Below are 16,627 nucleotides of genomic sequence, written 5' to 3'. Positions count from 1 at the left end.
TTTTCGCTTGGTCTCTCTCTCTCTCTCTCTCTCTCTCTCTCTCTGCATTTACTTCTCTTCTCGTCGGGGGCCCCAAGGGTTAACTTAGACCCGCCCATGTCCAGTCAGCCGTTGAGTGCCGTGTTAGTCTCCACCGTCCAAGCCGGGTCCGGTTCCCGACCGGGGTCCGGGAAACGACCTTCTCAGCTGGACCGTGAGGATTCTTTTCTTCCCTTGCACACGTCAGTCATCCTTTGACAAGATTCATCTAAGCACCCAGGTGCTTGAGCTCCATCCATCCAGATCGCCGGCGGTGGACAATCGCGCACCTGTCCCCCCCCCCCCCCCCCCCCCCCTTCGCTGGAGCTCGGCCTCGCATCTACACCGGGCATGCTGACAAACTCCGTGGGCCTCGTTGGCATCCGGGCTCGTAGCCAGCACGCGTTTGTCTCGACAGATGGTGCAAGCAACTCGTTTAGGTCCAAGGGGATAGGAGACCTTCTGCTAGGCTATCCTGACCCGTTGCCGTGCGTCCTTCATTGGCTTCGAGCCTACATACGGAGGACCCAGCATACGCATACAGGGGCCACCCCAGTGGGGGAGGGGGGGGGGTGTGTGTGGTCAGGCGGAAGAGCTCAGGGCTGATGACAAAAACAACAGAAGGCCAAAGAGGCAAACATGGGTCGATTTGGGCGCCAGACCGCCCCGGTTGGCCGTCAGCGGACCTGCACGCGCCGGCGACATCAGCCCAGAACGACAAGCCACACTCTACCGCGCCAGCCGTTCAGCCACGATTCTTGGTAATGGCGCCGCCGTGATTGGCCGGGCTGGCTCCCCAGGGCCTAAAGGGGTGACTTGGATGGGGCGGGATGGGGCGGGATGGGGCTCTTTTTCCGGCCAGGGGGAGTGCGAACTGCTCACGCTTCGGCTCCGGACACGCCACGCGGTGGGTTCCATCTGGCGGGAAAGGGGAGCGTATGGTTGGGGCGGGAGGCCGGGTGTGCGGACGGAGCATGAAATGTCGAGGCGTGTCAAAGAAGATGGATGGATGGATGGATGCCTGCAAGCTGGCGCGTTTAGGCCTCTGGGCTGTCTTGTTTAAATTCAAGCCGTCTTCCATCGTTTCCCCCTCCCCCTTGTCGTGCCATCACGGATCTTTTTGGATTCAACCCTCGTCAGCTCGAACGCTTACTGCGTATACGTTGGGAGCCCAGCCCTCTGTGCGACTCGGAACGATCATCATCATCATCACGGCCACTTACACGCCTCCCCAACGCTCAGAACAGACACTTTTGACCGTCAGCTCCTCGGCTTACAAACTCAAACAACACACCATCATCACCATGTCTCCCACCCACACCATCTCTGCTCACCTCGGCAAGGAGATCCTCTCCTCCTGGCGCAAGGCGAGGCAGCCATCGCCAGAGCTCAACCCGCTGCCATCTCCCCCGAGCTTCTGGAGCAGCAGCAACAGCAGCACCACCGCCACCACCACCACCACCTCCCCCTCCTACTTCCCGCGCCCGTCCTCGCCAACCGAGAAGCGCTCCATGGACAGCGATCGCGGCGAGCCATCACAGCCTCTCACCCGCCAGGTGTCGGCGTCGAGTTGGCGATGGGGCTCTCGCTAGACGGCCTCTGCGCGTGGTGCAGCAGCCGCCGAGGCGACGACGCTTGGGCGCCCTGGCCGAGATGAGAAACGAGGCACGCAAGACAAGACAAAGCAACGCAAAACGTCGCTGGACCCTGCGCGGACGCCGGCCCCGCGGCATGCAGGAGGGAGCAGACGGTGCAGAGTCTCAGCAGAGCCAGCCAACGGCACCAAAGAGCGCGCCACCCCGCGAAATGCAACCCCACCACGACATTTCGTCATTTCACCCTTGGAGTTGGCTTTCTTCGGCGTTAAGGACAGGGTCACACGATTCCCACGGAGCAGGAACAGCTTGGCGCGTTTTTTTTTGTTTTCTTCTTTGGTTGCAACACGGGGTTCACGGAGTTAAGGAGTTTGGGGGGGGGGTGTGTCCTCTCTGGGGTTTGGGGGTCTTAATTATGGGAACGAAAGGAACAGAACAAGAGAAAAAAGACATCATTAGCCTCCACAATGCCGCCATTGCACCGCACATTTCCCCTCGAGCTTGAGCCTGACCCTGACCAACCACGCAGCTGCCAAAGCACGACATCATCATCATTATCAACGACCACGGGCCTTGCGAGAGACCAGGGCGGCACGCCCACCCCGGAGGATCGTCCGTTGGGTGCATTAGCATGCTATATGTACATGTACACTACATACATACAACGGCTCCCCGTGGCGACGATGGCCTACGCAGTAGCCACATCCACCCAGGGACCGGGCCGTTTACCACCTCGCTTCCGCTTTTGCCCGGGGCCTGCGCAGTAGCTCAACGGCTCTTTTTTTAACCTCTTTTTTTCTTGTCTTCCCTCCCCAATTGGTGCATCGCTGGGCGCGCACTGCTCGGCCGCTGACGACCGACAGGGCCTGCGGCCACCACGCCCACGGGTTGCACGGGTTGTATGGAGTATCAATACCTCGTGGTGGCGGGCCGGGGTGGCACGCAAAGAGCCGCCCTCGGCCTCGTCGGTGGAAGCGCGAGCGGGATCGATGTCCCTACTACGTACATGCCGTCTTCCACCACCAGGTTGCCCGGGCAGGGTAAGGCTTGTTTGTGTTGAAGCTCAAATGCGCCGCCGGGGGGGTCAGGACAGGAACGTTGGTTGGCCTCCATGGCAACTTGGCAAGCAAGGCGAGCATGCCTGGGGGAATGGATAGGAGAGGGTTGGACGACTGCAACAAGTATGCCGTGTTCTCTCATTTTTCTTCTTCTTCTTCTTCTTCTTCTTCTTCTTTATTATTACTATAATTTTCTCGTTTCTCTCCATGTTACATACCCCCCCCCCCGTAGCGTTACTGCTCGCGGTGTATCTCATGAAAACCTTCATCTCACGAATGGACATGATTTCACGCAACCTGGCTGATGGGGATCCCCCGGGTGCTGAACATGAAGTGAGCCGAGATGGGACTGTCGAATCAATGAAGCTGCCGCCGTCATCTCTCAACCTTGTCGCAAGGGAACGGTGCCCACAGGCTCAGGTACTCGGCCGCAGATCCAGCTTGATCCCCTCCCTCAATGTATCGCTGAACGCGAGAAAACCAGTTCCTTCATGCCCATCATCAATTTTTCACCTCAAACACGACTCGAATAAACGATGCCATCTTCTGATTCTTTCCAAGCATGATCATACAGGAAAACGCTATGCAAACAAACCATGTCAAAGCAGGCAGCTCCTCGCTGCTCTCATCTCTACTGTGTACGTATCTACTTCGTCTAACCAGGACCCCTTTCTCATTTCTCAAACAAACGCATCGCTGGAAGCCTGCGTGCCGTATCCATGCATGCATGCATCCATCCATCCATCCACCTATCACACCTGCCTATCTTGGGTAGGTAGCCAGGTAGTCTCCTCCCTATGCACCTACCAAGGCGCCTAGAGGAGAAAAAACCCCGGGCAAGCAGGCCGTTCGTTCCTCTTATTCCCCCCCCTAGCCCGCCGCCACCGCCGCCGGGGGGGTAATCCCTGTCGCGCTCGAGCCCGAGCCCGAGCCCGAGCCCGAGCCCGAGCCGGAGCCCGAGCCGTCGTCACCATCAGGCCCGCTCGTGGTGCTGTCCTCGGGCGACTCCTCCTCGTTGACCTGGCCCTGGATGCGGCGCTTGGCGTCGGCCTTGTCCGCCTCGGTGATGGTAGCCTCGTCGCGGCGCGTGTCGGGCGTCCACATGGGCTCGCTGGGAGCGTGGCCAACCGACATGCCGACGCGAACCTGTACATACGCGCAAGAGCAAACGTGGTTAGCCGGGCGGTGGATTGCCGAGAAGGGAGATGCGCAAAGGTCAGAGAAGGAAAGCAAGCTCACCAGCGTCTCGAGCGCCGTGTTCGAGTTATCCACCAAGTCGTCGTCGAACACCATCTTCCCCGTCTCAAACAACAGCACCAGCGTGCTTCCGCCAAACTTGAAATACCCCAGCTCGTCGCCGCGCTTCACCGTCTCCCCCGCGTTACGCGTAATCACCGTGCTTCCCACCATCATGGCACCCACGCATATTATCATGACCCGCCCGAACTCGGGGCTATCGATCGGCACCAGCACCCGGACGTTCTCGCCGTAGACATCCAGCGCGGAGCGAATGGCCATCGGGTTGACCGTGTAGTACTCTCCCGCGATGGTCTTGGGCTCTCCCATGACGCCGTCGACGGGCATGTGGAAGCGGTGGTAATCCTGCGGGGCGAGGCGGAAGATGCCCAAGGCACCGCCGTTTTCGTAGCGCGGCACGTCCTCCGGATAGGCAGAGCCCAGCAGGCGCTTGATGCTGAACTCGCGGCCCTTGATCCACACCTTGGTGGCGATCTCGACGCGGTTGAAGACGACCGCCCGGCAATCGGCGGGCGAGACGATGATGCGCGGGTTGTCGGGCGCAGACACGGGCCGGGCGCCGGGCTTGAGGGCGCGGTAGAAGAACTCGTTGAAGTTTTTGAACTCGCTCAGCGGGAGGAGGACTTCGGACAGGTCGAGCCCGTGGAAGGCGATGAACTTTGGGATCTCGGCCTTGGACGCCGGGTCGTCGAACTTCTTGCCCTGCTTGATGCTGAGCGACTTTAGAAGCTTGCGGATGCGCTTCTTCTCCATGTTGTTGGCCTTCAGGCCCTTGTAGAGCAGGCGGATGCCCAGGCGCACGTAGACGCTCATCTTCTCCTCGTTGATCTGGCCCGTGAGACGATCCTGCACGAGGATGTTGGCCGAGTTGGCGCCCAGCTTGTAGCCGCCGTACGAGATTTTGGTGATGACCTTGGAGTACCACTTGCGCTGCGCCTGGCTCGACGTGACGAAGCCGCCCATCATCAGCTTGTTGACCTGGCGCCAGTCTTGGCTCGCGCAGGTCGCGATGTGCGTGATGATGTCGGCGTCCTTTCGCTTGTTGAGCCGCGGCTGGTGGCAGATGGGGCACTCGCGGATTTCGACGACGTGCTCCTCGGCTGCGCTGTTGTCGAGGTCGTCCCGGTCCAAAGCATCGCCCTCTTCGTCCGGCGCGCTCAGCGTAGGAACCGTGAGGGTGCATGGTTCGGATGCGAGCTGCGGCTCGGCCGGGGTCTCGGGGCCTTCGGCGGGCGTCGAAGCTCCCGACCCTGTCGGTTTGGCGCCGGGGACGGCCAGGCTCTTCTGCTGTCTCGACTTGGTCAGCAGCTGGTCCTCGAGGCAGATGACGGCCTCGTCCATGGTCAGGTCCTCCGCATCTTCGCTGTCGGCCGCCTTATGGGGGAAGCGCTGGAAGAAGCTGTCGATGGTTGAGTCGCGCAGGGTCGAGCCCAAGGTGTCCAGCATGGTTGTCAACTCCACCTTGCTGATGAGCCCGCTGTCGTCGGCATCGTACTGCTTCAGCATGGCGCGCCAGAACTGTTGGCGCAGGGCCGGGTAGGGCATGTACTTGGCGCGGATGGTCAGCCGCGGGTTGTGCTTGGACTCCCACTTCTCCTGGTTCTTCATCTTGAGCGGCAGGGTGTACGGGAGGAAGTCGGGGTCCTCGCCGTCGGACGACGGCGTCGTCTCGCCCATGGTCGAAGCGGCGGCGGCAACGGCGTTGTCACCGGGTTGCAACTGCCCGGTGCTGGGAACGGCGAGCTGGGCGCTCTCCGGCAGGCCTTCGGTTCCCGGGCTGGGCGTGGGGGAGCTGCTCAGGGTGGCCGCGGCGGAGGATGAGTTCTTGGACAGGCCGGGCCTGGCGGGTTTGCTCAAGCTCTGCGTGGACGGAGTGCGCGACAAACCCAGCCTCTTGAAGCGCGGGCGCTGGACCGGGGCCGAGTACTCGGGAGCCTCCTTGAGGTGGTACAGGCCCGTCTCGGGATCGGCCTTGGGGGCCTTGTCGATGAGCTCCCGGATGGGGAAGTTGACCGACGCGATGAAGTCGTTGCCCGAGTACTTGTCGCGGTCGATGACGGTGAAGGAGAAGCTGTAGGACTGTTCGTGGGCCATGACCTGGAAGATCATCTTTTCGTTGTAGACGGGGTTCAGGTTGTGGCGAATGGTCCGGGTCCTGTACGTCTTCTTGCCCAGCGAGGCGACGACGAAGGGGTCCATGTCAAACCCGGTCTTGGTCAGGTTGGACTCGGGCGGCAGATCCGTGATGTTGTCGATCTCGAGGAATATGATGCCGACCACGTCGTGGCCGCCGTTGATAAATTCGTAAGGGTTGTGGTCCTTCTTGCGCTTGAGGCCCCGGATCCGCAGCTTCCTCCGGCGCTTCTCGGCCGCCTCGGGCTTGTTTGCATCCTCGTCTTCGGGCGTCTCGTCCTCGTAGGCCTCGTCTTCGTCCTCTTCGTCGTTGTCGTCGTTCTCGCTGCCACGACGATCGAGTGACGGGGTTGGCGACGACGCCGCCGCCTTGTCCGGCTGCAGAACGGGGTCCCCCGACGGCGTGGGGCCCCGCGATGAGCCATCGGCGCCGGGGGCCAGCTTGACCAAGGCATTGAACTTTTCAAAGATCTGTTCCGGGGCGGCATTGGGGGCCGTGGTGTCGATGAGCGTGAAGCCAAGCTGGACTTCTCCCGACACAATGCTCGTCTTCTTGCCCGGGCGCTTGCTCTTGAGCGGGTACCATTTTGGTGGCTGTTCGGGTTTCTCGTCGGCGAAGATCTCCTCCAGGGCGAGGTCGAACTCGCCCAGGTAGTCTTTTCCGAAGCGGTCCTTATCCCAGCAACACACGTCCAGCAGCAGGCCCTGGACGCCGGTGATGGGAAGATCGCATTGCTCGAGCCACTCGGGGTTTAGGGTCTTGGATTCGGTGTGGGTAACGTGTTTCGCTTCGCCAAGCGTCAGGACGAGGAACTGGTTCGAGATGAGGGTGAACGACAGCGGTCAGCCACGAGCTTGTCCCACGCAAGAGGGCCGCAACGGCGGCCAACGACCTATGCGGTCATGAACTCACCGGATCAGACGTGCCTCCCCTGTCCTTGGCGGCGAGGTCCTTGGCCTGGGGGCAGCAAAAAAACACAGAATCAGCGACGGCTCGTTGTCTTTTTGAGATGGCGTGGCAAAGGAGAGCGGGCTCGTACTCGAAGGATGGCGACCTTGAGGACCAGGCCTGTATCTTTGGAGCTGTCTGAGTCTCTCTTGGACCCCATTGGACTTGCACTGCGGCTGTTGGAGGTGGAATTGGTGCCTGGCTTCAGGCGATTTGGCAAGATGCGAACCATGGCGGAGAACTGGGGTCGGGGTTGAGGGGCGGTTTTTATGCGTTGCAGGGCGTTACCAAGGAACTCCCAGGGAGCGACCTGGTAGAGAGGGCCGGCTTCCAAGATTCGGGGTGGAGGAGGCTGTGCCGTAATGGAGCTACGCAAGGGGGACAAGATGCGGGTGCGTAAACTTTGGCTATCTCGTGTGCTCGCCGCCCTGCCTTTTCTGCTCGCCACGGGTACCGTGGTACCGTGCTAAGGGGTAAAGAAAGCGAAGCAAGGAGATGGCAAAAGCGAAAGCGAAAGCAAAGCCAGCAATTGGCGCAGGGCCGGCGATGCACAGATCTCTGGAATAGCACTGCTCACTCACTCGCGCCTTTTGTTCTGGTCGCCTGCTTGACTTCTCCACCTCACCGCGTTCGAGAGGAGTCGAGCGCCGGCGGGAGCGGACCTTTTGAGAGTCGGTGGTTTGCGATTGGCGGTCGCCTGATTCTGCGACACGTCAGGCACCGGCACGGGGGAGCAGAAAGGAGAAGCCGCGGGGTGTGAAGGATCCAATGACGCTGCACCCGTCCACTTGGGATGAAGCTACCGGTACGTAACTCTGGCCGTCCGGCTCCGTCAAAGTCGAGGTCGAGATGCCCTCGTTCGACCGCCTCGCCCTGGGGACCCAAAGAACAAACAACCAGACCTACTGCGTACTGAGGAGCTGCTACGAAACAAGCTCTCCCAGCCGATGGACCCTGGATACCTAGCCTGGAAACAGAAAGTCCAGGTGGGGCTCCAGACAGGGATCAGCGGGGTTGGCAATGGCCCGGGGGGCGTTGAACTGGGGGGGAAGGAGGGGGAAGCCGCCCCACCGCGCTTAGGGTAGGCTGATTTGCCGGGATACGTACTAGTACTGCGTAGAGGTAGTTGGCTTCGGCAGCTGTGGATTCGCTCAGCTACACAGTAGAGATGAAGTGCCGCGATCAACTCCCAAACCTTTCCCAACCAACACCAGCCAGCGGCAAGGGCTGCTGACAGGAACCTCAACCGTGGGCTTGCGGCGACATCAAATCGAATTTCAGCAAAGCCACGCCGTGATATTGGAGGCCGCCCACCGTGGATCTTGACGGGTTAGCGTCGCATCCCGTCTGCGGAGCGGGGGAAGGGATGGCTACTGTACTATACGGTGTAGGTGGGTGTGGCGGATCAGACGTCCGGTTGAACGGTTGAACCAACAAACGAGCAAGAGGGTCGAAAAGCAAACGACCGCAAAACGGGAGTGGGCGTCCCGCTGCGCATTTAACCTTTCCTTCCCTTGGGCATTATTCCCGAAATGACCGCACCTCAGCCTGCGCCGCTGCATCAAGTGCCAGTCCGCGCCTGGCAGGCCGTCTCACCCTGCGGTCGTGATGCGGCGCTGAGCCCCTTGGCTGGTCTGTTGACAGCACAGCGGCCAAGCGAGATGGCGGTTGGCCGTTGTTGATTTCCTCTCGGGAACCAAGACGGCTCCTTGCTGTACAAATCTCCGAACGGCGGCTGCAGAGGCGGCAATGAAACCCAAGATCGGTATTGCGTGGCTAGGTTTCCCTGGGGTGCCTTGATTTGCGCCATCTCGCCTGTTGGAGGAGACTCGTTGGAACTCTTGGCGGATCTTGTCGGACCTCGAGCGTCCTCTCCGCTCTTGTACGCCAACCCCTCGTCCACCTTACCGGTACACAGCGGGCTCTCTCGGGTTAGCAACCAACGTTACTCCATTGTACCTGACAGCGTTTTGACACTGGCCACCCACCTCAGCTCGGCTTCATGACGCAGTCAATACCAGAAATGGAAAACCCGTCGTTCCCCTGTCGGCCGATTCCCCCGACTCAGCCCCCCCAAAATCCCACCCTTCGTCCGAAGTATGTACTATACACGTGCTTGTCGAATGTCGGACCTGATCTGACGACTCGAGAACGTTGTCCTTGACAACAATTCCCTGATGCACCTGTCCCTAACCTGTGCGCAGTATGGCCATCATTCAAACCATCGGGTCGTACCAGCTACGCTAGCGTCGAGATCAGAACGGGTGGCTCCATCCTGAGCAACGGCGCAGTGGGGAAGAGTGGGCTCTCCGAGGCCAACGCCATAGGTAGGTATTTGTCGGCGTATGTACTTTATTACTACTAGTTATTTGAAGCTTGTGGAACTGGGCAAGGAAAGGCTAGACGACAAAGCTGCATTTCGCCTCGGAGATGCGTCATCCTGGCCTGGGGCCCCAGGATGGATCGGCCAGACCTCCTCCATCCATCTTGTCACTTGCTCCGGAAATATTTCCAGCACAAGCTGGTGGTTGATTGCACTCCGGTTCCACGAGAGGCACAAAGCGCAAAGCGGAAAAATCGTTCTCGAATCCTTGATGCTGAATTAAGTGTGCCCTCCCCCTGCCCCCTGACCCTGAGGTTGGTTGCTCAGCGTGGGTAGGGTTCTGGCGGGCTTCATTGCTCGTTCCATCATGGTCTGTTCTCTTGTCCGCTCAACGGAAGCTCATCGGGACCAGCGTGCTGGTAAGCCTTGTGCTCGGTGGTCCACACCTCCTCTGCCGCAGATGGATTCGTCCTCGTCCTCGCTTCATGCAGCTCTCGTCAATGGATGCCCACCCATCTACGCGGCGACTTTGGCCTTGAACTTTGTAGCAGCCTTGTCAAACAGCTCGCTCTTCTCAGCCAGGTCCACCAACAAGGGATGCTTCTCGTCGGCTTTCCGGAGAGTCCTGGCCATGGTGTTAGACAACAGTCTCGGGAAGGAGGCAAACCGCAGAGCACTCACGCTGTCAGGTCATCCACGTTCTTGCCCGTGATGACGCTGAGCACCAGCAAATTGGCAATAGCCTCGGCATACCCCGGCTCCTTCTTGAGGGCCTGGTCCAGCGCGGCCTGCGCCTCCTCGGTACGGCCCAGGTGCAGCTCGGCAACGGCCTGCGCAACCAGCGACCGCACTGACGACGTCGCGGGCGCCTGGGCCAGCTCCTCGAAGACGTAGAATGCTTGCTGATACCTCTCGCCGCCCTGCAAAACTCGACCCGTCAGCTTCGGTGGGAGAGATAAGGCGGGCAGAAGAAAGAACTGCCACGCCCGGTCATGTGGAAAGACTGACCAGCCGCAACCCAACCCACGACTCAGCCAGGTTGACCAGCAAGCTGTCCTGAGCCCACCGCCGCGCCGCCGCAACCTCCTTCACGGCGAGGTCATTCCGGTTCTGCTGGAGATGGATCTGCACGATGAGAGAGACGGCATCCACTAATATACCCCAAAGCATCAGCCGTTAGCCCTCTGCGCGGCCAACGCCCATCCACCTAGCTCGGGAACAAAAGACTCACGGCTCCCCTGATGCCTTCCCAGCAAGGCCAGCGCCTCCTCGCTCTTCCCCGCCGCCTGCAACACCGTCCCGGCCACGACCTGCACCGTCGCGTTTTCCGCCGCGTCGGCGTTCCCTGCCAGGAGGTCCTCCACCGTCTTGACGGCTTCCTCGTCGCGGCCAAGGGCCTGCGAGGCCAGAGCGCGGACGGCGGTCAGCTCGGGCTCGGCGGCGCCCTTGACCTCGTCCAGCACGTCCTGCGCCTGGCCCAGCGCGATCCGGGCGCGCAGCTGCAGCACCTTGGCCGGTAGCGCGTTCTCGGGCGACAGCGAGGACACGTCAAAGTCGACGACCTCCTGGTACTGGCCCTGATGGAAGTGGTTGTGGATGTTGATGAGCTCGCCTTCGGCGGAGTAGGGGTCCATGGTGGCTGCGTTGGGGGGGTGTCGGTTCAATGGCTTATCGTGCGGGTCGGATTCGGTCGGGGGTCGTTGCAAGAATGCCGGGCGGTTGGGAAGGATGTGCGCTGCTTCTCCTGCGTACGGTGTAAGGGGGGATGGTCGTTCGGTCTGCTCCGTCCGGCAACGTGGAGCTTCCTGTGAAGTGAGCGCCGATCCAGCGGGGACCCAATGTGGGGCACAAGGGTTGGGCCGTGGAGGGTTAGGGTTATCTGTGGGGAGCGTCCGTCCGGAAAGTCAGGGTTGGTTATAACGTTAGATCCTCACATCTACGCAGTAATACAGCTTCTCTCCTTCCCCCCCCCCCCCCCCCCCTGTTCAACTTGCGTCAGCTTGGAATCGACAACAGCAAACCGGACGGTCCGGTTTGCCGCCCGCACCCATCTGCATGGCAACGAGATCGATCTTCCCTTCCCGAGGCCGGATTTCGCGCCCTTTAACAAACTATCTCCTACTAGCGAGTCGCTCCCACATGCCCCAAAGCAACGATCCATGCAATGCTCGCCTTGACGCAGTCGTCGCTCAGCCATGGCTGAAGACTCCTCTCAGGCGACGAAGCCCATTGTCTCCTGGGGATCCCAGTTTGGAAGACGCATGGCGACGCGAGAATCGCACCCACAATGTTTGGTCATCTACACTCATGAGCCTTCACTTGTCTCCGCAGCCAGCGAGCGGGCTGGGTGGAACCGACCGTGGCGCAGCCTCCTCGAGCTGTCGGATCTGTGGCTCGTTCATGATCTGAGACCAGCTTCCCCGCGGCGCATTGCAAAGTGAACGAGGTGCGAAACCCGGCTCCGATCTGCGCCAGGCTCGTGCTGCCCTCACATCCACCCAAGCAGCCATGTCTGTGTCAAACGCGACACACGGCATAGATGATTCAAGCCAAACCGCCTAAAACGGGTTCCGCTTACTGCCACAAAGGGAGAGGTCCAAGCTCCAGGCATCCCGATTCGTGCCGTCGGTACGATTTGTACCACCACAGGACGTTGGTCAAGATGTTTTAGCGATGTACATCACGGTCGCGGTATTACCAGATCAACATCTCGCCTTGACCTCATCTGAGCCACAGATACGCGCCTGAAACGGTTGTTGCTGTTGGGGCGCCGGCTCATCGATCAAGGATGCTGAGCTCGGCAGCGTACAGCAGTGCAGTAGAGGACAGCGAGACCGTCTGTTGGGCAGGCCTTGCATCCAGAGAAGCATGCCCAGCTGGAGCGACGCTTGCGGATGGATGGAGCGAGCTCGCCGTCGGAGATGGGCTCAGAGAGGCGCAGGGCTGTTGTCTCGAAGGCTTTGCCAAGCCGTTGTTCTGTTGTTCCTAAATTAAGCAACAGCCAGCCCAGCCTTCTGGGATCATGGCCCACCCCAGCACCAAATCCCGAAGATGCGGCATGCATGCCGAACGACGGCCCCACGCCGGAAAGTTTGAGGAGGTCTTAGTCCCGTGTTTGCTTGCTGGAGCTATCAAATGCAAGGCGGTGGAGGGGGGATGTGCTTCAACGAGCACCGGCAGCAAGCGAGCGCCAAAGAGACAGCCAGAGCGGCAGGATGGGTGAATGATGAGCGTTTAGGACCCCAAGATGATGGCTATGGACATAACCAAACCAGTCCGAGCCATGAGCGGATATGGCGGGGATGAAAATAAGGAGCATGCAGGCTCCTCCATCCATCGTGTAAGACTGGCCCATCCCACCACACCACCCCCGGCCTGCCATCCAAGCCCCAGCCACGATAGGTTGTCAGCAGCCTGTCTTACAGCACATCTCTGGTTTAGGCAGCTTGAAGCTTAAGGCCCAAGCTTCCCGGCATTTTTCCTGCGGTGGCTGTTATGAAGTCATGTCCTGAGCCTCACCAACGATCCCAGATCTTGTCTGGCTTTCCCAGGGCCCTGCAAGCAGACACCATCGTCAGCCGTCGATCATGGAAATGGTAATACCCCCTCGGCATCACGGCTCTACGACATACCGCTACGCGTGGGACGAGAACGGCGAGGTGACACAAGTAACTAGGTGCGTGGGAAGGAATCCCGCGTCTCCCAGCGGCGCAAGCACCGCTGCATGATGCCATTCCAACCGTTTCCCAAACACCAAAACTAACATAATCCATGCCTACGGCTCAGAGTCCACCATGTCCGCCCTTTTTCCACCTCCAACGGCGGAGGCATTCAGACCACCCAATGGCCCTCGCAGAGCACCGTCTCTACGGCAACCAGCAGCATCGTGGACGACTCACCCATGACCACTACCGCCGCTCCTCACACATCCCTTCAGCTCACCCCTCGCGGCCTCCGCCGGCTAACCACAACCTTTGCCCCGTCCGTCGCTAGCTCAACATGGCAGCCCGCTCCCCTGCAAACCAACCACCGTGGCGGCGAGGGTAGCAGCAGCAGCAGCAGCCAAAGCAGCAGAAGCAATTACAGCGGCGATGGAAACCCCCCAGACAGTCTCATTCCTAGCAGGAGCAGCAGCGGCAGCAGCAGCAGCAACAGCAGCTCTCCTCGGTATGATCTTGTTCCGGATTATGTGCGCAGCTTTTTGTTACAGCAGGAACAAAAGAAACAGCAGACGGAACACCCATGGCAAGGCAACTGCGGCAGCACAACCACTACCAGCCCTGCCACCAACAACGCCCCGGCCGGCAACACTTCTCTGGACCCAATCGACGAGGCCATCTCCGAATGGACGAGGGCGACAACAACCAACCCGCGACGGCCGCAACGCGTGCTCACTCCTGCTGCATTAGGGCCGTCATCCGAGCCCCCTAGCGGCGAGTTTGTCGCTGCGATCCCAAGCCGGGACGGCAGCCGCGCCTTGGGGACGCAGCAGCGGCGGTGGTCGAGGGCGGGAGAGATTCAAGGGCTTCGGCATGGCTCCGGGTCCTCGGGGAATGGGTTGGGCCGGGTAGAGGAACAAGAGGAAGAGGGTCTGGGGCAGATTGGCCGGGACGTGGGCATGGGTGCGTATCAGAGGGTCGAGGGGTTTGGATCGCCGCTGGAGAGGGGGGATCCGCAGGAAGGGAGAAGCTCAGGGGGAAGAAGAGGGCAGTGGGGGGAGGAGGAGGAGGAGGAGGAGAGGCGATTCCTGTGGGGGGCAGAGCAGGAGGACTTCTCCCCGGCGGACGAGAAGGGCGTCGCCAGCAGGGATGACGACGGCCGCGCGAGGGGCTGTGTTGGCGTCCTCGTCGGCGGCGGGTGGCGGTTTGGGATGGCGCTCATCGTGTCCGCCATGCTGATGGTGCTGGCGGCGGCGTTTGCGTGCTTGGTCGCGGCCATCTCGGAGCTGGTGGAGGGGCGGACGGCGGTCTTTTCCGGGGGATGCGACAAGGCGCGCCGTATCGACTGGGCGTTGCATGCGGTTGTCAGCGTGTTGGGAGTGGCGCTTCTCGCAGGCGCGCACTACGCCTTTCAGGTGCTTACAAGCCCGACAAGAGATGAGGTCTCGTCGGCGCATCACCGGCACGTGTGGCTTGATGTTGGCGTGCCATCCTTTCGGAACCTGAGGCACATCGAGACAAGGCGAGCTGTGCTGGCTGTGGTGGTGCTGGCGTCCGCTGTATGCGTTCAGGCGATGTACGTTTGTTGCGTCTGCCTGCAGAGGCTGACGGCAGGGAGGCTGACCCATGATCGTTAGGTATAATGCCGTAATCTACGTCTCGCAGACGGCGCCCGCCTGGAAGGTTGCCCGGGTTTCCGAGTCGTTTACCAAGGGCGCCGATTTCACCGTCGTCAGCTCGAACGATGCTCGTCTCCTGACGCGAACCGAGCTTCTCTCCCTCCAGCAGCAGGCTGTTCGGAACGAACTCCTCCGCCTTGCCCCGTCTGCCTGTGCCAGCCACTTCCGCCACGGGGAGTACCAGCAGGACTATTCCGCGGTGCTTGTGGTCACAGCACCCCAGGACGACGGCGTCCAGCCGCTCTACCGAGACGCCATCGCCGGTTTGACCATCGACCCGAACACCACCATCGTCCGGCACTGCCTCGCCTTACCCGCTCCCGCCCCGACCTGCGAGATCCATCTCAACGCCGCTCTCCTCGGCACGGTGGCTCTTCTCAACTCCATCACCGTCACCGCCATCGCCGCCGTGCTTTTCAAACGCACCTCCTCCTTCCGCCCGCTCGCCACGCTGGGCGACGCCATCGCCTCGCTCCTCGAGGCCCCGGACCCGACCACTCAGGGTGCCTGCCTCCTCTCCAAAGCCGACGTCCGCCGCGGCTGCTGGCCGCCCTTCACCGCCCAGGCTCGCTACTGGGTGCCCTACGAGCATTTCTGGTTCCGCAGCGTTTCCGCCCCCCGCTGGGCTGCCTCTGCCCCCATCTGGCTCGTGGCTGCAGGCCTGGCCGCCGGAGGGCTCGCGCTCGCGATCGTTCGCGCCCCGGACGGCCGGTTCTCGCCTCCGGGCGTCGCAGGCGCGGTGCCGCGCGCTCTGCTTCAGCTTCCGACGGACACCCCGCCCGCCGCGGCCGCGGTGCTCGCTAGCCTCCCGCAGCTGCTGCTCGCGCTTCTCTACCTCGCCGCCAACGCACTCCTGTCGGCCTACTGGGTCTCGCACGAGTCGTCGCTGTTCGCGGTCGGCGGCCCGCGACCGCTGCGCGTTTCCTCCGCCAACCCCTTCGGCCTGCAGCGCCGTTCCGCACGCCTCTCTCTGCCGTGGCCCGTGTCGGGGCTGATGGGCGTGTTGTTCGCGGGCATGGCGTTTACGCTCAGCCAGGGGGTGGTGGCGGTCGCGGCAAGAAGGGTCGGCGTGACCATCGCCAACCCGTCATCCTTCAGCCCGTCAGCTGTCGGGCACCAAGACGAGGACGCGGTCCTCATCGCCGTCGGCCTCAACAGCGCAGCCCTCCTCGCCCTGCTCTCCGCGCTGGGCCTTCTCGCGGCGGTCGTTGTGGGACTTGGCTTCATGAAGGCGCCGCGCATGGGCCGGGAGCCGGGGAACCCGATGGCTCTGGCTGGCGGGTCGTGCAGCGCCGTCATCAGCGCGCGCTGTCATCTGCTCGCGAGGGAGAGAAGTCTGCTATTGTGGGGAGAGAGGATCATGTGGGGAGTGGTGAGGGATGGAGAGGGGGACGGAGAGGGGGACGGACGAGCGACCGTGAGCCATTGTGGTTTTACCTCGGGGAGGCCCGGGGAGGTGGAGGCAGGGAGAACTTATGCTTGATTTTTCCCCCCCTCTCTTTTGGATTGTTATTGTGGTGTTATTTTCTGGGATTGTTTTGTTTTCCCCGTTGTTTATCCGTTGATACCCCTCCGTTCGTTCTTTTAAGATACCCAGGAAACGGATGAACAGAAACTAGGGCATGATGAGAGCGTGGCTGGTCTGTGATGGAGTCAAACTAGGATGGAAGCCCAATGCAAGTTCTTTGTATGACTTATTATATGTCCTGCTAGGCGAGCGAAAGGTGAGGTTGTCTCTCTGGTCGAGTCATGTGTAAGTAACTGTTCCGCTTCTACCCTCCCGCAGAAGAGGTCATGGCTTAGAGGGAGATGCAGATGCGTAAACCCCCAGCGAGCACGCTCCTAGCCGGCGAATGGAAACTCCTAACGTTGTATCTGAGGGGCGGACGAAACGCAGCCATCTGCATGAGAGGGATAGGATCTGCAGCTGGTGTGTGCTTTTGTCATCCATCCACA

The 16,627-nt window shown here is 61.0% G+C and overlaps 4 protein-coding genes across 4 annotated transcripts; 2 read left to right on the top strand and 2 right to left on the bottom strand.

The window, feature by feature from the left end:
* Positions 1–1,322: 1,322 nt before the first annotated feature.
* Positions 1,323–1,979, top strand: VTJ83DRAFT_7319 (uncharacterized protein; the record flags this gene model as incomplete). The annotated part of the gene is made up of 2 exons (XM_071014128.1): positions 1,323–1,587; positions 1,636–1,979. The coding sequence occupies 2 exons, from the start codon at positions 1,323–1,325 to the stop codon at positions 1,977–1,979; spliced, it is 609 nt and encodes a 202-aa protein (XP_070863536.1).
* A 1,562-nt stretch (positions 1,980–3,541) lies between these two features.
* VTJ83DRAFT_7318 (uncharacterized protein) lies at positions 3,542–7,242 on the bottom strand (the record flags this gene model as incomplete). Its single annotated transcript, XM_071014127.1, has 4 exons — positions 3,542–3,817; positions 3,911–6,874; positions 6,975–7,019; positions 7,102–7,242. 4 exons carry the CDS (start codon positions 7,240–7,242, stop codon positions 3,542–3,544), a joined length of 3,426 nt encoding a protein of 1,141 aa, XP_070863535.1.
* Positions 7,243–9,849: 2,607 nt separating this feature from the next.
* VTJ83DRAFT_7317 (uncharacterized protein) lies at positions 9,850–10,967 on the bottom strand (the record flags this gene model as incomplete). The annotated part of the gene is made up of 4 exons (XM_071014126.1): positions 9,850–9,958; positions 10,015–10,253; positions 10,342–10,484; positions 10,565–10,967. The coding sequence occupies 4 exons, from the start codon at positions 10,965–10,967 to the stop codon at positions 9,850–9,852; spliced, it is 894 nt and encodes a 297-aa protein (XP_070863534.1).
* A 2,267-nt stretch (positions 10,968–13,234) lies between these two features.
* On the top strand, positions 13,235–16,154 carry VTJ83DRAFT_7316 (uncharacterized protein; the record flags this gene model as incomplete). The annotated part of the gene is made up of 2 exons (XM_071014125.1): positions 13,235–14,568; positions 14,630–16,154. The coding sequence occupies 2 exons, from the start codon at positions 13,235–13,237 to the stop codon at positions 16,152–16,154; spliced, it is 2,859 nt and encodes a 952-aa protein (XP_070863533.1).
* Positions 16,155–16,627: the final 473 nt, after the last annotated feature.

The sequence above is a fragment of the Remersonia thermophila genome, chromosome 7 (genome assembly GCF_042764415.1).
Source record: "Remersonia thermophila strain ATCC 22073 chromosome 7, whole genome shotgun sequence".
Lineage (NCBI taxonomy): Eukaryota > Fungi > Ascomycota > Sordariomycetes > Sordariales > Chaetomiaceae > Remersonia > Remersonia thermophila.
The sequence above is the reverse complement of the archived record's forward strand: the minus strand, read 5'-3'. Positions and strand labels throughout refer to the sequence as shown.